This window comes from Aulostomus chinensis, chromosome 7, assembly GCF_037954235.1.
Source record: "Aulostomus chinensis isolate RoL2024-O1b breed Wild chromosome 7, RoL_Achi_v1.0, whole genome shotgun sequence".
Classification (NCBI taxonomy): Eukaryota; Metazoa; Chordata; class Actinopteri; order Syngnathiformes; family Aulostomidae; genus Aulostomus; species Aulostomus chinensis.
Window position 1 is genome coordinate 13241428 of NC_141326.1, and position 22673 is coordinate 13264100.

At 41.2% G+C, this 22673-nt stretch overlaps 1 protein-coding gene across 3 annotated transcripts; it reads right to left on the minus strand.

The window, feature by feature from the left end:
- Nucleotides 1-1456: 1456 nt before the first annotated feature.
- Nucleotides 1457-22670, minus strand: ccdc73 (coiled-coil domain containing 73). 3 transcript variants are annotated; one of them, XM_086208544.1, is made up of 22 exons: nucleotides 22540-22670; nucleotides 22187-22255; nucleotides 19417-19509; nucleotides 18340-18480; nucleotides 16401-16472; nucleotides 16197-16268; nucleotides 15644-15679; nucleotides 15436-15510; nucleotides 14307-14345; nucleotides 12115-12250; nucleotides 10764-10843; nucleotides 10487-10609; nucleotides 10250-10309; nucleotides 10034-10138; nucleotides 7881-7991; nucleotides 7677-7781; nucleotides 6631-6850; nucleotides 5075-6468; nucleotides 4379-4472; nucleotides 4076-4212; nucleotides 2843-2910; nucleotides 1457-2352 (listed from the first exon to the last, which is right to left on the minus strand). In XM_086208544.1, exons 3-22 carry the CDS (start codon nucleotides 19459-19461, stop codon nucleotides 2178-2180), a joined length of 3288 nt encoding a protein of 1095 aa, XP_086064670.1. In that variant the 5' UTR covers nucleotides 19462-19509; nucleotides 22187-22255; nucleotides 22540-22670; the 3' UTR covers nucleotides 1457-2177. The 3 variants fall into 3 exon arrangements, with proteins under 3 accessions (XP_086064670.1, XP_086064671.1, XP_086064672.1); XM_086208545.1 differs by lacking the exons at nucleotides 2843-2910; nucleotides 22540-22670 and having other exon boundaries at nucleotides 22187-22320; XM_086208546.1 differs by lacking the exons at nucleotides 4076-4212; nucleotides 4379-4472; nucleotides 22540-22670 and having other exon boundaries at nucleotides 22187-22320.
- Between the last annotated feature and the right edge of the window lie 3 nt (nucleotides 22671-22673).

Here is a 22673-nt window from a genome sequence, read left to right on the forward strand (position 1 = left end):
AAATGAATCATTTCATTGTCTTTTGGGTCCACAGTGCATGGACACCATCTTGTGATTGCACAGTTTGGCCAACATAGAAGCGACTACAACATCAGACGAACTTCCTGTATCCAAGTCTGCATCAATGAGGCAGACAGATTTGAGCCCATCAGTTGCAATAATTATTCTAAATCCTCCCCATTTTCAGGTGTGCTGCTAAAATTAGCCGCTGCTAAGACACGTTCAGTGTCTCACCAGGTGTTTACTCAGGTAAGATACGTTTCCATGCCAACGGCTAATAAATGCCAACTTCCGCCGTACTGTTGCCTCAGTGCCTGTCAGGCTGGAACAGGACAGCACTGCAGGCGGGCGTCACATGGCCTCACTCTTTCTTTCAGGCACCAGGGTTTGGCTCCAATCTTGTGACTCAGTAGACAGTAGCAGTGACATATCCTCTTTTGGTTTGAAGCTTCAGAAACCAATGCTTGTTACGCTAACAGCTAACAGCTAACAGCTATGCTCATGTTGACAGATTATCCTTTTTTATGCTGAGGATCATTGGACACGCTGTATTACCCAGCTACACCAAGGATTGTTTGCAAGCTGGTAAAATAAGTAAAATCTCTGCTGTGAAGGAATAAAAATAATTTGATTTTGTGTTTAATTTGCCAAAAGTTCCTCAGTTTTTGGTGGCTTTTGTCTTCTCTCCTACTGAGAGTTCATCAGACGTTTACTGAAGCACACAGGAAAGTATTCCCTGTGGTTACAGGCTCACATGGGACCATACGCTCTTCCCTCCATCATCCTCACAGGGAACATAAAGTTAACGAGAGGCTCATTAGAATGTCTTAATTGAACTTCATGAGTGCTAATTGATTTGTGTTAATCAGCAGAGTGCTTGTGCTAATTGGCATCTCTTAATTGATGTTAATCGGCATTCTGTTCAAAGTTGTAATTGTAAAAACAACACGGTGTCGACCAAAGGTGCCGCCAGAGTTAGAGCTCCTCAGAGACTTGCGACAACAATTAGCCAGAATGTTAATTAGCCATTACCAGTTACAGGCCTCTGAAAGGGACAACGGAGCCTGGCCTTTGCTGTTTATTGGCTTCAACAACAACACGCTGGGGTTTGTTGCTTCACTGAATCTGTAATAAAAACAATACTCAGCTGTGTGAAGGCTTTGCTTTGCTGCGTTGCCATGGTAACAGAATCATGGCTGAGCTGTCTTGTCTTTGTTGTTGGTTCTGTGTTTTCCAGCTCATGTGTCTCTGTCACTCATATGCACGTTTCACTCAATCCTCTTTCAGACTTTAAACGATCGATACGTTCCAATAGGATCCTCATTGTTTCAGGTGCTGTTGCCAACACCTGTGGCAGCACTATTGGATTATTGATTTTTACACAAAATATACATCTCTTAGAAGTCTTGATCAATTTGTTTTATATAGAAATGATTCAACAAGATAGAGAGCTTTATTCAAGAAACGTACAAGCTGAAACTTCCACTTTTCACAAAATCTTTAATATGTCGGATGTGTCTTAATGGATTCGCTGTAACCTGTTATTGTTTCGGTGGTGAGCTGGGAAGAAGGAATGGATGAATGACTAGAATATTTTGTCCATGCCGTGTATATGAATTAGAGCTGAAACACCTCTCAGTACCACCTGGAGAACTCTCACCAGGTGACACACTCGCGCTCGGTGGCGTTTCATATATTTCTCCTCACCGCTGACATAAATCAGAGGTGAAAAATATTAAAAAAGACCTCAATATAATAAAATCCACTGTGACCTTTCTCGCTGTCTCTGCTCTACAAACGTGGAACTGTGTGTTGAATTCATGGAATGTAGGAACGGTAACTAAGCATCCAGTGGAATAATCTCATCTTCCCCTGTTTGTCTACAAACGCACAATCGCGATGCAACAGGAAAAACAGCAGAACAATGTTAAACTCAGACAGATGAGGAGCTTCTTCTACATCAGTAATGCTATAAACTGGATAGCCTAGAACATATTTTCACTGATTGAACATTAGATTTGTGCAAGTAAAACACATTGAGATGCTATAAGAAGGCATCAACTGCATCTAGTCCATTAAAACAAAATACATGGTACAACTTAACTGGCACTAGTAACCAATGATGTAATTAGACTTCCCCAACACAACCATCCTGCTTTTTAACAAGTTTTGGTGGTTTAGTCGTCTGTGCGTCGTCTTTTGGGCAGGCGGAGCCTCTCTGCTCTGAGGAACTGTTCAATTTTGGATATCTGGGCTCTGAATGATGACTGCTGCTCCTCCCTCTCCTGAGAGCAGGACAGTTCATCAGAGTCTGAACGCAGAGCTCCACCAGGAGTAGGAAGGCTGCCACACCTGAGAAAAAACAAAATCGCCTTCAATGAGAAAATACAGATGATTGACAAGATGCCATATGAAATTACTTTGTCTTTTTTTTTTTAAGATGTTTTGGTTTTAAATGTCTAAAAAGAATGTATGTAGTTTACAGAAGTTTAAAGCATGTTTGTTCTACAGTAAACGATAAATCAGTACATGAGTTTTGCAGCATGTGTTCGAATCGGCGGTTGCTAAGAAAGAGCAAAACAACTCTATGGAGGTTTTGGTGGACAATTATCAGGTTCTCACCAAAAACAGAGGGAGCGTAACGTTGTGGTGAGGAACTGGTGCATCTGTGGTGTCGTTCTCTCACAGTGGGACAGGGCCTGTATTGTTAACTGCATTTATGCTTCAAAAAGCTTTTGTCCGTTTGAGAAGAGTATCTCGCTGAACAAAACACGCAACGGTCTCCAAAACCTGCCTACAAAACATCCCTGGTGTAGTTCAGATGGCAAGTGAGTGGACGCACCCTGAGGTCGTCGGCCACGACGAGCTGGATGCCGGACAAGACGGGATGGATGGGGAATCTCTGCTCTTCTACACGAAAATTACACACAAAAAAACCCTCAAGAATGACTCATACAGTGTCAAACAGTAGTCTCATATTGAGCCTGAAAAGAAAAGATTTCCCTCTCTTGAGCCTCTGTGCCTCGTGAGGAATTACTGGTGAGAGGAACACTAACTGATAAACAAAGACAGGGCAGACAATAACCAGCAGCAATTAATGTGTAACAGTATCCAGCTCGGAGAAAGTAGCCAGGCCCAGATTGAACTCTGGGTGACGTTCCCAGTGTTCAGAATCCACAGAAACCCTCGGCACAATTTGTCAAACGGAGCATTTTTTTTCCTCGTACTCCAAACACGTTGCACTCCATCTCCCTCAATTGCCAGCACCTGGATCTTATAAAACACACAGTGACATTTGCAGTGATGGTGACAAAAGAAAGAATGAGAGAGTGCGAGAGTGAAATAGCGCATGAGAGAATGAAAAATACAGAAGACGCAGAGGATAAAGAAAGTGGGTGAGGGAGAGACAGATGATGAAGTGAGAAAAAGGAGAGAGAGAGAGAGAGAGAGAGAGGGAAGCAGGCATAATTAGGTCGATTTTCCTCCACAGGTCATTCATTCTCTGTCTGTCTGGACGTCTCTGGGATGTTGTTACATCAGCCACGTCCTTTCACTCAACACATGCTTGAACGTTCCATCAAGCTTGATCTCTCTCAGATACACTGCTCGTCCTGTTGCATGTGTAAGCCGGGGTTAATATGTGCTTGATCTCACATTCTGAGGTTTCTGAACCACAAACATGTTGAAAGATCATGATAATGTCTAGTTCTTACCAGGGCACGTCAGCTTGATATTAAAGACACATTTGTTAAGCTGCAGCACAAATTTCCCCAGGGTCTACTCGCACACATTTTGTAAAATGATGAAGGGTTGAATCCGTGGAAAAGATTTCCCAATTTACCAAAAAACAATTTATTTGATAGAGAAAATATTCAAGGGTCGTTCGAACGTCCTCCGAGGGAGCTCGTGTTGTTTCAAAAATTAACATCACACTGCAGCCATTTCCTGCTGTTCAACGTCATGTCATCTTACAGAACAATGTTGTGGTTGTATATACTTGAACTATGAACTCTGTGTGTGCGTGCGTGCGTGTGTGTTAGTGTTGATGTTTGCCTATTTCTCATTAGCAACTGACGTCTGCTGCTGCGCTGTCTTTGCAGGTCTCTCCGACAGCTTTCCACTCTCCCTGCTGGTGTCTCCTGGTGGAAGCGGCGGTCCCAGAGACGCCGGACGCATTCAGCAGATCCGACGCCCTGGTGATCACCAAGGGGACTGAGAGGAATGAGGTGAGATAGCCAGAGGAGCAGGAAGGTGAGAATGAATGATTATCAATAATGAGATCCCAAAGACAGATGTACACAGCGGTCACTGTGAGAGTGGAGCGGCACTGCAGTGGTTTACAATGAAGCTGAATCAATTCATCAAATGCAGCGTTCACCTTTGTTGTGCTTGCTGAGGAGGAACGTTGCGTGGTAAGGATGCCCGAGGAACCCAGCAGACCCACTTGGTCTGGGCTCGTACTCAGGGGAGCTCTGGACAAGCAGCACAGAAAAATACAAGCAGTCGGTCCTGTCTGAGTGATCTATGGCACCAGGAGGTTTGCTGATGCGCCATGTGTGGAATGCAAAGAGGAAGTTATTAGACAACTAGTTATTCAGACGTGTGTTGCGTGACGTCACTCAAGTCAATCAGAGGGCCGCGTCATTCCCTTGAGTCAGGACTTTGTGTGTTGCTATTTCAGTGGCCTTGGTCTATGGTGAAAATATTTTCTGGTGTCGCAAAAGAGCAATAGGCTATTGTTGCACCAGACCACGCCTCATTCGCATACTTCAGCCCGTGCCAGTGCAGACCGAGCGCATGTTTATGTGCTAGTTAAAGGGCGAGGGCGCTTGATATGAAAACGCCATCCCCGCCAGCAGGAAACTTGCAAAGATGCTGGCATTTGACCAAGCGCCAGCTTGCGTCATGCTTAAGATGGACCCATTTCCTTTGTTTTTTGCTCATATTATCAGTTCTAATAGCCTTTCGATATTTTATCCCATATTTATGTTAGAAAAATACCTACAAGTTCATTAACTCCTGGCTCTAACAATGCATTCACATATAAGTAATTATAATAAAGTAATTCCAGTACCTGAGCAATGGGATGGTGGATGGAGACTGACGTAGTTGTGGATCTGGCGGTCTTAGCACGGCTCCAGTCAAACGATGACCTGTACATCTTATTCTTGGGCAGAGCAGAATCGTCAATCTCATCAAGTGACTGGTCTTTGTGGAGGTTTGAGTCGCTAGTCTCAGGCGGCAGCTTCAAACCAGCGTCATTTTCAGAGGTCTTTGAATCACCTGCTTCCTCTTGAGTTTTGTTTTTCAAGCCCCCATCACAACCTTTGGGTTTAGTTCCAAGGCCTCCTTCATCCATCGCAACATCAGCACAAACGCCTTTCAAAACAGAATCTTCCATGTGTTGCGGAACATTCTCACAGATGACATTTGTGTGACCTTGGCTCTCTTCCTGCGTGTCAGACTCAGCCAGGAGGGGATTTGCCTGATCAGCTGATGCTCTTGATTCCACCGTCACTCCAGTATCAGTACCACAAATGTCAGCCGTGCGATTCGTCCCGCAGGCACCGTCAGAAGGGTAATTAGGTTCCACCCGTAAATCTTGGATGTTGCCATTAGTGTTGATCTGTGAGCTGGTCAGTTGACTCAGAGCTTCAGCTGACTCATCACACAGCTTCTCCTCTCTGGTTTCCTCAAAAACCTCTAGTGACTCTGGAAAGGTTTGGACTTCTTTTAAACTCAGGTGTTGCCGCTCTTGTGGGCACTCATCACAGCTAAGAGCACGAAACAACTTTCTTCCTTTGCTAACGTGACTGGAGTTAGCATCCTCACAAGCAACCAGTGGTGTCTCACCGTTGTCCATGAGGTCAATGATCTGCGGTGTGTCGCTCTTGTTATCAACAGACGCCTGGATATCTGTTTCTGTCTTTCCTCTCTCCTCGGCTCCATCACTATCCTCTCCCTCCTGTCTATCATTTTCTGTTTTGGTGCACTCTTGACTGTCCACTCTATCTGTTGTTTGGGAAACGAGTGTCCCTCCCTCCCCTCCAGCACACCCTCCCTGCTTCACATCTTTTCCTTGAACCACTTCACAAGTCCCCTGCAGTGTTATACTTCTTCCCTCTTCTTCTCTGATGTTACTTCTCTGTTTCGCATCGTCCCTCCCACTTTCATCTGTCCAATTTATTCTTTCATCCCCCCTTATGTATGTGGTCTCCAAGTCTACCACTCCATTGGTAGACCTGTCACTCACACAGCTACCTGTGCTAGCCAGCTCATCAGCAAACACGGATGAAGCAGCAGAGGTCAAATCTAAAACCACACCGGAGCAGTTTTCAATTTTGTTAAAGTTGTTCACACTGCTGTTCAATATGTTTTTGTCTGCTGATCCAGAAACACACAGAAGACTGTTGTTGCTCAGATGTGAAGAGGGCTCTTCACACTGATGGTGGCTTGAAGCTTCTTGTCCTGAGAGACAACACAGTGAAAAAGTTCACGTTTTTAAAGAGCCAACGTAATATAAAATAATACAAAACTGCTGCTGTACTTTCATCAGTGCACTGTTTGTGTGTTAGATGCTACATGAAAGCTAAGGATAGAGTCAAGTATGTTTATGTTACGCTGGCTGACCTCCTGTTGCTCTGGTGGCAATTATCTTGGTCATAGCTCTCGTGTCCTCCAGACAGTCTGGGTCTTTGGTGTGAGAGAAGGCTGAGTTCTGCAGGCTGACTGTACTGGGCAGCATGGACCTGGAGTCTGGCTCATTAAGCGGTCTCACTCCTCCAGTTCCCTCCAGTGATTTGGCGATGAGTTGCGTAGAAACACTGATGCTCTGACTGCAATCTCTCTTCTGTGTGGAGAAAAAAAAGTGCTTTTAGATGCAACCATTGCTTCTTCTTCACTTTTGTGTCTGCAGCAGCTGGGATGTGTTCAGTCTGATTCTGATACAGTGGTGGATATCACTTTGATTAGCAAGTGCTGTTTGAATGTCTTTCTCTGCTGTAACTGACATCACAAATAAAGGGACAGACTTTCCAGGAGCTTCAACCGACTGTACAGCAAAAATACTGCATTTACTTTTCAACTTTTGGACACGGTGTAAGACTACCAACGAGGGGAGAGGTAAAAGGTCCCTCTACACCTGTGCAGGACTGCTAGCAACAATCATTTTCATCATCAATTCATCTGCATATTATTCTCACATTAAATGAGTAAATCTAGTTCAGTCTAAATAATGTCAAGAAAATGGAACCACTGTGCAAATTCTGTTACTCTTTCCATTTCTGCCCCAGATTTAATTTCATTTTCACACAAACACTTGTGAAAGAAACACTCAACAGCATTAATGATTATGAAATAATTAACAATTACAAAATAGTTGGCAAATAATTTGGTTTTGATGAACTAATCTATTACTGGGACCAGGACATTAACCTTCCTATTTGAAAAGAAAATAGTAATACATTTTGGATCAGTGGGTGATTCTGACTCACCTCTTCTTCACATGGGTCTATTTGTGGTAGCACCACTAACTTCTGTGTGTTTTGGGAAACGCAGTCCAGTAGTGTGACTATTCTGTTTTGGTTTCTCACTACCCAGCACCTGATATGTGATTGGAGATTGTTGATAGTGTTTTCTCCCACATGTGTGATTTTTGTATGTACTTGTACATGTACCTGCACACACAGTTCCATGTGCTTCCGTCGCAGCTGGCTGTACGCCTCTTTCACTGCTTCAAGATCTCGCTGCTCACTTCTGATGCAATCCAGAAACATTGTCTTCTGTTTTAACATGAATGTGAACAATGAATAACGTATCGAAATGTTTTCCTCTCACATCATATTTTAAATAAAAATGCCATACTTCTGTGTTCCTCTTACCTCTTTGTCCCAGACAGCCTTGGAAGCAGCGTGGCTCGCCACCAGCTGGGCCACCTTGTCTTCCATTGCCTTGCTTTTCTCTCGCAGCACCACATGTTCCTGCTTAAGGGCCTGCAGTAAAATTAATCACCCATATGATTTTTAATGCAAAACAAAATTTTTATGTGTTTATATAACATGAACAGAAGGTCTTAAACAGGGCAATGAAAGAGAAAGGACTTCTTGCTAATACAAATCAGTTGGCTTGTGTCACTTTAATAATGGTTTTAATACATTAATGAATAGTTGAGTTGAAAATAAGCAGGAGGTACTGAGAAAAGAGAAGAGGACATAAAGTGTAGAGTCATAAATGGAGAATAAACAAACCAACTATCATTCAGTTGCGGAATGAACCCCATTCAGTAGTGTAAATGTTGTGATATAAAACACATCATTCATCACATTTATGGACAGGAATGATGGTCGTCATTTATTTCTGCCCTCGTGTAAATTCACACCATAATCATTTAAATACGCTGAATTTTCTGCTCTGGATGGAATGAAAAGGTGGCACAGGATTTTACCTTTAGACATAGACCACACTGTCCATCCATCAGAGCCTTTTGGACATGCAGCACATGTTCTCAATAACCAGTTAGAGCATAAGTATGATCGAAGGAGTACCGTCTCATAAGCCTGAAATCAGAATCCATCAAATTCAAACTGGATAATAACAGGGAAGGTGCGGAGCTGAGTATGATTCTCCCTCGCTTCAGCACTTGCAGCAACACCCTTGACTTTGCTCTGGTAATTTCACCAAAATTCTCTGACGTTCCACCTTGCAAAATTCATATATTCATTGACTCACTGCTTAACTACCGGTTGCCATTCAAATTCCTGTGTTTAATTCTGGATTTCACAACTGGTTAAAGTCACATTTTGTAACACGAATCTGATTTGAATGTCAATACATGATGACATACAAGAATCAGGAATACTTTTACACGAAACACAGTTATTACTGTACGGAGAAATGGCAATATCTTTTCAAGAGGGAGGTACATTTTTCAGCGCCTGTCCAGTGTGAGTAAAGGCCACGCGCAATCTCTTTGCGTGCATCCCGCAGACCTGTTGATGTTTTCAGTTCTTCAACCCCTTTACAACATGATGAAGGACCTCTAACATCAGCAGAAAGACCAACAACATCTCTGGAGCTGACATGGTAGACCAGGCATCACCAAATGGCGGACCATCGTCCGGACCCAGTGACGGTTCTGTCCGGACCAGTTAAAATTCTAATATTAATAAAAAGATACATCATTCGTGCATTTGCAGCTAATCTAGTTATTACGACAGCAGCGTCATCAAAAGCCAAGCCAATCATATTGATTGTTCACCTTTCAGCACCAGGGAATAGCGAGAGAGAGGAGATGAGAGAAAATGGCTGGCTCAAAAATGAGAAAAGTTGATGGTGAAAACCGAACTTTTAAAGAAGAATGGACAGGAAAATATACGTTTGTTTGGCCTGCAGCCAGTTCGAAAACTTTGTGTCTCATATGCTGTTCAACTGTAGCGTTAATAAAACGTGGCAACATTAAGTGTCACTGTGAGACCAAACACAGGTCGTTTGAGTTAAAGGTACCCGCAGATGTCCACAGTGAAGGCAAGTAAAATTATTGAACTGACAGCGCAGTACGACAGGTCTACCCTGACAACAATACTGTAGTCTATCGTTTTCCATTCAAGTGCCATACAAATTCAGATTTATCAGTATGTAAAAATTATATTACTTTGAAAACACTTGAAATTTGACAATAAATGATATAGAAGCGTACGTACCTTGTTGATTTTATTTTCATCAGGGTACACTATTTTGAGTGATGATATAAGATTCAGACCTTTGCTGGGAGGAAATTTTAGCGACTGGACCTCTTTGTGGTAGAGCTTCAGCTCTGCTATGAGGCAGCAAAATGGGATGGAGCCAGAAATCTCCTCTTTTTTTTGAATGAAAATAAAAGCTCATCATATCTGAGTGATGTTGCATCATTTTTTCTAAAGAATTACCAAACACCAATCTACTGAAACAAGAGTTGAAACTGTATGAACAGCTGGATTTCATTTAAATGCTTTGTCAGGTTTACGCCTTGAAACGTTGCAGGAAGAGGAACCTTGACCTGGTACTGCTCTCCTTGTGTCTGCAACTCCAGCTCAATTCTGCTCACAGTCTGCGTCTGACTTAACAGCAACTGCTGAGAACGCTGCAGAGACCTCATCACTTCCTGCGCAAACACACTCTTGTTAACATGCATGTCACAGAACAAATTTGCCCATTAAAATACTCAGAAAACTAAAATGTAACCGCATGTATTCCAGCAGTCCGTGAAATTCACCTGTTTCTCCGCTCGTACAGTTGCAATCTCCTCCGTCAGCCTCTTGTTCATTCCACTTTCCTAAACAGGTGAGGCTGAATTAATCACCAGTCAAGGAACATTCCAGCGCACTTGCTTCACGCAGCCTGCATGATGTGTGTCTACTTGCTGATCTACCAAGTCAAGTAGTTGAACTTTAAACTGAATCTGAATGTCATGACCTTAATGAGGATCATCAACATTAGAATTGTCATCTACCACGTTCAGCTTGTGCTGCAGCTGCTGTCTGTGCTGCTCTTGCTGTGGAGAACTTCGGCACCTGTCATGTCGGACTGATGACATCTTTTCCTTAATCAGCTTGTGACTGACCTCCTCCAACTCCTGAGAAAACAGCAAACATTTCTAAGCTGATTCCCCTCAAATGAATACACTGAATACTTTTCTTGAAACTGTGGCTTTACTTTATATATTGACTACTGAGACATCAGGAGCGAAACAAATCGCTTCACCGACGTTAAGATATTTTTCTAAATACCTTTGTTAGTGACAGAATGGCTGTTTCCTGTTTCTCATTGGTGGATGTCAGTTTCTTATTAATTCTTATGGCCTCGTCAACTGCACGAATGAAGAAAAAGTCAAACATTATTAATATACATTACATTCTACATTACTGCAAAAACTGGAAATAAGCACCAAATTTAACAGTCAAACTTCTTAATGACACAATGCAGTTCCCTATGTACAATCTGTTTTTTTAGTTGTGGGTGAAATAGTTTCCACACTGGTACTTAAAGCAAAATATTCATTATCTTTTCTTAAATAGCTTTAGACATGTTGGCATGAGACCGTTCAATCAAAGTTATTTTTTTTTTTGGATGTTAGTGTTAATGAGCTATCCTTTGTAACTGTATATTTGTTTGTTTGTTTTTTTTCTAAGTACTTAGGACTATGGATGACATTTACGATAGCAACTGTTCTAATTTCTAGTGAAGCATCATGCTGAAATGTTAATTCATGTGTCAATAAATTCATTGAAAGGACAAAATAAATACAGAAATACTCTGGTTTTGTAATATCAATTTATGATAAACACCTTTAAAAATGTTACCATGGCAATGTAATCAGTTGCTGTTGGATTGCCTCATTCATTTGCATCAACAGGCAGGAATGTCAGCTGTCAAGTTGAGAGAGCTGCAGCAGACATGTGATCAGCAGGCGTGGACGAGCAGCATATTTAACAGCGGCACTGAACCATGAATCAACCCTGACTGGTGTTAGCAGGACAGTCTGCTGCTGCTGCTGCTGCTGCTGCTACGACTGCTGCTGGTATCAACTTTGTGGAAATGTTTCCCCATAAAACGTCACAGTAGCAACTCAACATTTTCTGACACTAACGTCCTGACCTGGAAGAGCTCATGTCCACAGTCCACTTTGTCAACATGTCCTGAAGGAGTATTCAAAGTAATGCCAAAGGGACCTTTTTCATTACCCACATATTGACCCCAAAATGATATCTCTGGATGAAGTGAAACTGGATTTTTTCAGCAATTAATGTGCTGTTAAAACGTCTCCAGTGCTGAGTCATCCCACTGTATGAAGCCAGTAGAGACCAAGATCCCTGTGAATTGTTTCCAGCACCTTGTTACACTCGTAATCTAAAGAATTCAGGCTTCTCTGGGGCAAAACAGGGCCCCTTCTCTTGGATCTAATAAACTGACCACATTTTAAATATATCACCTGACATTCAGTGCCTGATGTGTGTTTTTTGGTCATTTACTTCTCACTTTGTCTGCTTTTGTTAAGAATCAAGTCTGTTCTACACCGAGTCTATTTATGATGCATTTCCCCATACTGTATAAATCCATCCATCCATGTCCATGAGTTACCGTTCTGCTCTAGTTTCTCATGGGCTTGCTTGACCATCACACACTGCCTGGACAGGGCACTGAAACGTTTCTCCACCTCCCCCATCTGGTTCAGGTGACTGTCCTTCCACCGACTCTGCAAAGCTAGTTTCTGCTCCTGTGGAAGGGGCAAGATTAAAACAAAGAATGAGCACGCTCGACAGAGAGAAGAGTCCAAGAATAACACTGCTTGAACGCAATAGATGAAAAGATGAATGGATGCACAGAGGAATGTGGATGAACTGTGAAAAACGTTTCAACTGGAAAATGTGTCTCTTCCTTAAAGCAATAGTTCAACATTTTGGAGAGTTAGAAGATTGATACTACTCTCATATCTGTCAGGTAAATCGGAAGGTACAGCCAGCAGCTGGTTAGATTTACTCAGCAATAAGGCGAGCCTGCTCCGTCTGACGCCAGGTCACAAAGTATACCTGCCAACGAAGATTCCTGCAAGTCAAGAATAGTCCCACATTTCAACTTGTCAGTTTCACTTTTTGTTTTTTTTTTCAAAGTAACCAGATAAAAAGCTTATAGAAGTAAGTTTTAGATGTGAAGGTAGAGATTCACTTGGCGGCACGGTGGTGCAGTGGTCAGCACTGTCACCTCACAGCAAGAAGGTTCTGGGTTTGAGTCCCAGCTCAAGCACAGGATCTTTCTGTGTGGAGTCTGCATGTTCTCCCTGTTCCTGTGTGGGTTCTCTCTGGTACTCCAGCTTCCTCCCACAGTCCAAAGACATCAAGAGGGGACGAGGCTGATTGATACTCTAAATTGACTGTAGGTGTGGCTGTGAGTGTGAATGGTTGTCTGTCTCTATGTGTTGGTCCTGTGATGGACTGGTGACCTGTCCAGGGTGAACCCTGCCTCTCACCTGTAGGCTGTTTGGATAGGCTCCACCCCCCCACGACCCTTAACAGGGATAAGCGGAAGAAAATGGATGGATGGATAGATGGATGGTATGGATTCGCTCTGATAATTTGTTCCATTTTGATTCTGGTTCCCAGGTGGTAAAACAGCCAGTTTTACACTTTAATAAAACACAATCCTGGTATATCCTAAATTATGTGCAATAATTGTTTCAACATTTATTATAAATAAACTACACTACAGGAAATGTATTGTTCTCTGCATTCTCAGCCACCAAGATGTGGTCTGAAATGAGTTGTAGTTATTTCAACCTTTTTGATGATTCCATATGGATTTTGGTTTCGATGAGTGGATTGAGGAGCTCGTACGAGAGCGGTTGCTCCTTCACATCGAGAGGAGTCAGATGAGGTGGCTCGGGCATCTGATCAGCATGCCTCCCAGACGCCTCCCTGGGGAGGTGTTCAGGGTACGTCCAAATGGTAAGAGGTCTCGGGGAAGACCCAGGACATGCTGGAGAGACTATGTCTCTCAGCTGGCCTGGGAACGCCTCAGGATTAAACCCTGGGAAGAGTTGGACGAAGCAGCCGGGGAGAGGAAAGTCTGGGTTTCTTTGCTTAGGCTGCTGCACCTGTGACCCAACCCCGGATAAGCGGAAGAAGATGGATGGATGGATGGATGGATGGATGGATGGATGGATGGATGAGTGGATTGATATTGCTGAGAGTTCAATAAAGCGGCTGGTGAACCTCTTCCATAGCTGCTGGAGGGTAGATTTGCTTGGTTTATGAAAGTAGACAACAAAAGGTGTCAGATGGAGGATACTGCAGTGGGACCAGCTGTGGAGTGATTGAGAGGGTCCCGGTGTCCGTTTCTTTCAGTGCAATGAAGAAATCAACTCAGAGCATGCCTCAGAGCGCTTTATCGCTCTTCACACTGCCATTACACTTTGATTGTGTGTATCAAGCTGAGCAGATTCTTTCATTCGCTCTCTTCACTAAGTCACTCCCTTCACTCTCATTCTCACTCCCTTATATCCCTCTCTCCAATACACCAGCTCTCCTCAACTCCCTGGCCGTGCCACTGGTATGTGAAGAGGGGTCAACCAAGCGAGGACCAGCTATAAAATATTTTAATAGAGATATTGTGCGGGCAGTTCAAAGTGTCACTCTTCTTATCCGTTCCTCCTGATGAGCTCTTCCGACTAAAACCCATTCCTCCTCCTCCTCCTCATTTCTCATCCTCCTCTTTTAATTTTTCTCACTCCCACCCATCCTCTCTCAGCCACTTCCACAAGTTGAAAATCTCCTTACCAGCTCACTTGATTTCTTCTCCAAGTTGTACTTCAGCAACTGCAAACAGCAGTAAAGCAAATTAACAAGATGAGATGAAGATTTCTACCCTGACGAGCAGAGCAAGCCCACACTTGAGAGATGCTTTTAGAGTGCAAAATTTCAAATTATTTATGAAATGTTAGTCACGTATGACAGGATTTTTTCATGTGTGTGTATGCATTAAACGAAGAGAGAACCTGAGGTGAGACTTAGTCAAGCCAACGTGAAAAAGCGGACCTTAAAGCACCACGAACATGAAATTTAAATATAATTCTATGATAAATGGGTGAAATCCAAATCAGAAAAAGCTCATAAAGTGAGACTTGTTTAACTGTATTTCAGCTCGGTATTTTCATAAACATGAACATCATATCTATTAGTAAACAAGTCTCTGCTGCCTTCAAACTGCTGTGGGACTCCTAATTAAATGAACTATCATAACAAAATCTTTTGTTTCCATATATAAAATGATGGCCTCGACAAACGTTATCACATCAGATTTGCCTATTTTTAAATAAATTGGTAAATTATTGAAATTTTTTTTAATCTATACTTAGAAAGGTTAAACATAATAAACCGCACTGCTATGGAAATTCATCTGCCAAACTATTTATTAGATATAAAGTGCATTTACTTCATATAGCAGATCATCAGTTAAATCACGTCAACCTCAGCTGCTACGGATGAGAACACGTGTTCAATTAAAGGAATCCACCAGACCGTGTCACAGGAATTAACACAACGGGGCCTCACGTTAGCCAAACACCACAGACAGTGTCTCCCAGATAGAATATCAAAAACCGTCTCAATTCTCGCTATAAAACACGGCCGGGCTGTTAAAGTGCAGCGGAGCGTGGGGGCGCCCGTTTGTCACCTCGCTGGTGTCAAGCCTGAGGACAAACACTTGGAGCCAGATTGGGTCGGCCTGCAGACTAAAACCATCTGACCTTGACTCTGGTCAGCAAGGGATTCCTTATTTAGTTCTCTGTTATAACCATTTACGGTAAATGGTGAAATGATTCCTTTATGATTTGAAAGATGAAATGAGTCATAAAAGTGAATTTGAGGGCTGGTGTTTAAGATATAGACGAGCCTGTGGGTGTTGTACCTGTAACGTCTTCAGCTCATCTTTCAAGTTGGTCGTCTCCTTCTCTTTCAGTTCAGCAATGACCTGGTACTTCTCCTGTAATGTTACATCAAGAAAAATCAACAAAGAAAAACAGAAAAGCAAATAAGAATCAACTCCACAGGCTTGATTTAGTGACCGAGACGAGAAAATGTACAACTCCAGAGTGAAATGCTCTGAGGCCTCATACCCTCTCCTCTTCTAGGTTTCTTATTTTGTCCTGCAACTGGAGAAAAAAGTAGACATACGGTGTTTATGGTCATTTCTTAGAGGTGCTTTCTGATGAATTTGAAAACCAGCATCATGCAGTCCAGGCTTGTAAGAACAATTTGCAGCTGAAGAGACGGTAGTGCGTCCTGGTAGCACGATGGAACAGTAGCCCTGCTTTTCCTGAATCCTTAACACTTTTCGCTACACTAATCTCATTCTACTGGTCACTACACAAAGGTTGTGATCATAGTTCAAAGTCATAGCACAAAACAGAGAGCATCAATTTAAACCCTTCTTCAACAGAATGAACTCCTGCAGAACTACCTGACCCTACATCTAAGAAGACCCCGAGGTCCTTGATGTCAAGTTTCATTGTCCTTGTTTCTTCCATACTGTGTGGGCACGACAGCTCTCTGTTGATTTCCTCCCTCTACTATGGGGAATGTAGAGTGTGTCTGGGACACTAGCTGCTTTTCAAATACTACACATAGTACCTTTAAAAACTTCAAGTGGTTGTGCAACTTCAAATGTACCTGCTTTTTCATGTTGGTGAGTGACTCTGTATGCTGGTTTGACAGAGTTTCCATTTGATGTTTGAGGGATTCCTGTCATACAGGGAAAGGCATTCATGAGAGAGAGAGAGAGAGAGAGAGAGAGAGAGAGAGAGAGAGAGAGAGAGTTTATCTTCACTGTATCTAATAAAAAAGAATGTTACAGCCAGTGAGATCCAGCAGTACCTTCTCCCATTCCAGTTCCTGTTTCCCCAACACCAATTTACTGATCTGATCCTCAAAGCGTGTCTCTGCATCCTGAACCACCAACAGATTTTCAAAATTTGAAATTCAACTGACTTACGACTGACAAACACATTACATACAAAGAGTATTTAAAAATTGGACATGCAGACAACCTGAAGATACTTTCTGGATGAAATAGAAAAACAGTACACTGGAGTAAAGCGATGTCTGGTACGGTCAGTGCAGAGCTGTATACAGAGAGAACATCCACTATCAGTTCCAGTCTCTGGGCAAATAACCTACTGGAGTTGAGCCAAAACTGCAAACTGCAGTAAGTTTCTCTGGCTCATTCCTCCGTGTCGTTTGTAGAAGCACCCCATGAAAGAGGAACATTAGAAGGGAGGTGATATTTGTGGAGAGTTATCCCTATCCTCCCTCTTACCCCGCAAAAGGCAGGTAAAAGTCAATTTCTCTCGCTATCCCCAGGACTTTTTATGTGCATGTGGGAGCTGGTTAACTCACTGAGTTTATTTTATAAGTTCCCATTAAACTATGCTACCAGCGTGGCACTGCAAAAAAGGAGGGCACAGGAGATAAAGCTGTTATTTTCTCTGTGAGGAATAATTACAGTTTGTGTGTGTGTGTGTGTGTGTGTGTGTGTGTGTGTGTGTGTGTGTGTGTGTGTGTGTGTGTGTGTGTGTGTGTGTAGGTATGTGCTTACAAAAAAAACCCACTAAAATATTTTACTGAGCCTTTTATTTCATGTTTATCAAAATAGGCAACACTATAAAGTAAGAGTTGGGGATGATCAAACTTTTTATTTCACGTTTTGCCCCAAAACATCTGACAATACATGACTTCCCATCTTATGATTATTAAGATATATTTGAACTGGCTTTTCATCTCCCTACCGTTTTATTGCTGTTCTGAGTGGATGCCTTTTACTGGGCATTAAAAAGGAAAAGGCAAGTAACTGGTTGTGAGAATGTGAGGGTTTATGTCATAGTTTAGAAGATGTGTGACATAGTTTGTCCAAAACTTTTGCATGCTTATGTAAATGTGATGAGTCCCAATATGCCCACGCTAATTTGTGTTTATTTGAATAATGCACTCACATGACCCCGTTCCAGCTGCACATCTGCTGTCCCTACGTACAGCTGTGCCCAGTTCAGCTTTAATCTAAACCACATTCTCACCAACTAAAGATGGTTGCGCTGTATTATAAAAACAAAAACAATTCCAATGGAATTTGACCTGCTCAGGAATGCCCAGCACCGTCATGACATCCTCTTACTTCTTAACCTCTCCACCCAATGAACAACACAAGTATAATGTGCTACTTGGATAACAGCACCATAGCCTGAGGAGGATCAAGCTGATAGACCATCTTAGCTTTGTTAACATGACTATAACAATAAAAATGAAATGGCAACAAACGACCGACATCCCATTTTTGCTCCTCTAACCTTTAAGTACACTCAGGATGTGCTGTCAGGTTGAAAGTGCTTGCTGGAGGCTAGAAAACGTTATTTATTTTTGTTGCTTTATTACCAAACAAATTTACTTTCTACTTATTGGTCAGGGGCCAAATGGCTTGTCTGACCTCCATTTTGACGTAATGTGCATCAAACCCATCTGGCTCTTGTCCAGGCAGCAAAAAGAGGCCGCTAGCTTTCTAAAAGGACACTAGAAAACTAATTTGCTTTTGTTAAATTCTATAAATTTGCACTACTCTTCAGACAAAAGACTTCAGTAATCCCATAATCAAATGTGAGTGAGTCCATGTTACATGAAGACGGTGAGATGGTGCAGACATTAGACAGTGTTTGTGCAGTAAGTAGATTGCGATGCTTCACAATTTGGAAGATGAATAAAAAAAAATGTCACGTAAGGCATGAATAGGATTATAAAGACCCAGAACATTGGAGCGTTACGATACCCTTCGGATGTGTAGCTCTTCTACCACCTCCAGCAGATGGGTTTTAAATTCCAGCAACTGTAGTAAGATGGTACCCCCGAATTCTGTCTGACGGGAGATACCGGATGGCGATAGCTCCTGTGGAATCTCTGATCCTCCTCCCTGAATGAAGAAAACTCATTGTTTCAATTTCGATACACAGGAAGACTCACAAAATTCCTCAGAAATATATAGATATGTTTCTGAGGAATTTTGTGAGTTCAGTTTGTCTCTTTCTAAAGGGTAGAAATACAGGACAAGATGAGCATAATTTCCTTCAGCGCATAATTAGGAAAACTTACTGAGCTGACTTTTTTTTAATTTCTAGTCAGTGAGCGACATCACCATGACAGCATCAAACACTTCAACTCAATGCTTTTCAAGATCTTTCCAAGATAATTTTTTTTTAGATTGATTTCTGAACAAATCATCTTGTCTCTTGTTTCATTGTCACAATTGAGTGTAAAGGACTAGCACTGCAAAGCACCACACTGTATTTTTGGTTTTATAATAGTAAAGTGTTTGAAGTAAATAAGGTCAAAAAAGATAAGTGATGTCATAAAAAGAGACGTATTAGTTTAAGCTTTAAAGATTTGTGACATCAGAAATGTGGACCAAATGGGCAGTTTGTTTCTGTACTACATTTGAGGCCGGTAGGACCTCACCAATTCAAATTTAAGACAATTCAATGACTGTGAAGGCCTCATATGATAAGGGTTTAAACATCCGATGGCATAATTCCTCTACGTAGTTTAGTTTTCAGTTATTTTGTTAACTCCTGGACAGTCAATGACTGTCCATTGTCCATCCCTATTAAATAAACAAAAATAAATAAAATTCATAACATTGAATCAGTGACTTTTTATGCAGACATAGACATTCTAGTACTACTCCTTTTTTTTTGTTTTTGTTTGTTTTTTTAATAATAGAAAATATGCAGATCTGTATTTCATCCTCTGCTTATGGAACCAAATATGGGAGGAAGGCAAAACATTTAAAAAACATTTTGATAAGTAACATTTTATACAGAGAGAGCATATAATAGAAGTCCAGACTTACCTCAGCGTGGGTCTGGAGTGTCCTAGAGTCTGAACTGAGATCCATTAGACTGTTGTTTTAGTTTAGACCAAGGTCCTTCTAGGCCTCCACTCCCTGTTAATCAAGACCAAAAAAACATTTTGTTGAAAAGGTTAATAGAATAGCCTGTTTAATAAGCAGTAAAACTCAGGTTTTCCACTTATGAGTTTATAATTACTTCCTCATCTGCAATTTTTACTGCTAAATTATTTTATCAGAAATAATAGGCTTGCACATTAAAGCCTCATAATGTCTCTCAATCACCACAGTCTAACCTAATAACTTTGGAATGACCATTAGGGTTTTTTCTGTCTTTGTTTTACATCACTTGCCCTGCACAGAGACGATAACACCTTGATAGGCCATCTAGATTGAAATGAACCAGCCCATTGACACTAATAGGGGTCAGAGCAATAACACTGAATGGACAAATTGCACTGTCAATGCTTTTTAAATTATCTGAGTTATTTAATTTGACCTGCCAATGGTCCTTTGCAACAGTCTGTGTCTATGTCCCTTCAGTATAACCAGGACACTGACACACACACACACACACACACACACACACACACACACACACACACACACACACACACACACGGTGCAAAATATGCCCATTTAAGTGGGAGGTCTCCACTAGCCACTGATCTGTTAATAGAACACACCTTTTTTCTACTATTTAATCTGCTGGGTTATCAATCATGTTGGAGAATTAAATGATCCCTACTAGAATTGGCTACTATCATAAAACGACACCGTGACCCCAGGCTGAGGAGGGAGGCACAAACGTGTGCGAGTGTGTCGAAATGTTGGTGTATGTATGTTGCTCACACTCTTCATATGTTTTGTGTGTGTGTGTGTGCGTGTGTGTGCGTGCGAACGCGCACGCCAGTATTAGAGGGACTGAGGGAGTAAACCACAATATCTTCCTTCACTTCTCCTGTGATTCAGTTGAGCAGATATTAACCACCATCTCTAAACCATGAAAAGACAAATTAAAATCCCTGCCGGCCATTAAATGGGGACATTCCCATCATGCAACATGATGTTTGGATAAGCTTTGTGTGAGTTAGGCCAGTGACTACTTTCTGAAGCCCAGGGAAAGAAAGCAAAACCAAAAGAATGGGATTGTAATACATATAATAGGAAAACATGAGAGTCATCAGCAAACTGTGCTAACTACTGTGCTAACTACTATGTTAACGACTGTACTAACTACTGTGTTAACTACTGTGCTAACTCCTGTGCTAACTACTGTGCTAACTACTGTGCTAACTACTATGTTAACTACTGTACTAACTACTGTGCTAACTACTGTGCTAACTACTGTGCTAACTACTATGTTAACTACTGTACTAACTACTGTGCTAACTCCTGTGCTAACTACTATGATAACTACTGTACTAACTACTGTGTTAACTACTGTGTTAACTACTGTGCTAACTCCTGTGTTAATTACTGTACTAACTACTGTGTTAACTACTGTGCTAACTCCTGTGTTAACTACTGTACTAACTACTGTGTTAACTACTGTGCTGACTCCTGTGTTAACGACTGTACTAACTACTGTGTTAACTACTGTGCTAACTCCTGTGCTAACTACTGTGCTAACTACTATGTTAACTACTGTACTAACTACTGTGCTAACTCCTGTGCTAACTACTGTGCTAACTCCTGTGCTAACTACTGTGTTAACTACTGTGCTAACTACTATGTTAACTACTGTACTAACTACTGTGTTAACTACTGTACTAACTACTGTGTTAACTACTGTGCTAACTACTGCGTTAACTACTATGTTGTTATGTCAGAGTGTTTTCTGTCACAGTAACACAGCTTCTTGTGATGTTAACTGTTATAAACTTTGCTATGAAAATATGGTGCACAAGGTTTTTAGAATAAGTGGTAAACACATTAAAGCTAAAAGTGCTACTTAAGAATGATTGTGAAGTGCTTACAAACTAGCTTACAAAGTACTTTCATAATTAGCTGATAAATCAAAGATAATTCAAGAATTTCTGCATCACAAACATTATTTATCTATCAGTCCCATTTTGCATCGGGGTTAACACACTGTGTGCAAGCTAGCCTGTTTTGAAAGCCTTCAATGTCTTCGGCATTCTTTTAAAAACACACACACACAAAAACATAAATCTAAACCTTATTCTAAAAGTTTGGAGACAATTTTAGAATGTGATTTTCTGAAGTGCTAATCAGCTAGCTAACTTAATTCTTATAATGTTGACATTAACTTATAAATTACGTAAAAAATTCTTTCAAGAGATTTTTGTTATTTACAAAACTTTTGTATTCTATCAGTTCATTTACCATGGAAGCCAGAACAGAAACCCAGTGGCTTAGTTTACACAGCGCTAGCGTAATCATTTTGGATGGCTAGACTGTATGCTACCCTTTAATGTATCCAAAATATTGTTTATCCATGAATTTGAACCTGTTTCAATGGTTTTCTATCATTTATATTATTATAATCTAAGCTCTTTTCCCCTTTTCTGGGAATGCTATGTGCTAATTAGCTAACAATTTTTATATTGTCACGCGTTCATTTAAAATACATTTACTCACTACAAAAGTACGCTAACAACATCATTTGGGATGTTTGCTAGCCCAGTGTCTCAGAATGACATAACCTGAAAACACAAAATAGTTTATCCAGATTGTTAAACCTGTGTTGTTTACCATCATATTCACCTGAATAAAAGCGTTCAAAAATGTGTGTATTTTTTTCACCCACCTTCACATTTATAAGCGAGCAAAAGAACATGGAGCTGCCAACAACCACTCACTCCTCCAGGCAAATCACCTGAAATGAAGCAAAGACATTTAATAAATATGAAGAACAACTGGATCTATCAACTCAAACGTTTCAGGACTCTTCAAATATCCACAATTCAGTTTAAATTAATACACACACACACACACACACACACACACACACACACACACACACACACACACACATATATATATATATATATATATATATATATACAAAATTTTTTAATCATTTTTTGTAAGTGTTTTCACTACTAATTTCTCTCAAATTTAGCTGGTTCATTGTGATTTACATGGCACATATAAACACACTTTATTGGCCTCTGTGGTCAGTTTTCTCTTCTTGCAGCAGGCAAAGAAACGTTCAAATTTGGAGGAGGAAAAAAAGGCTCCCATTCTTGTTCTATCTACCAGCTGGTAAAAAATACAAGGTGGTACAAAAGATT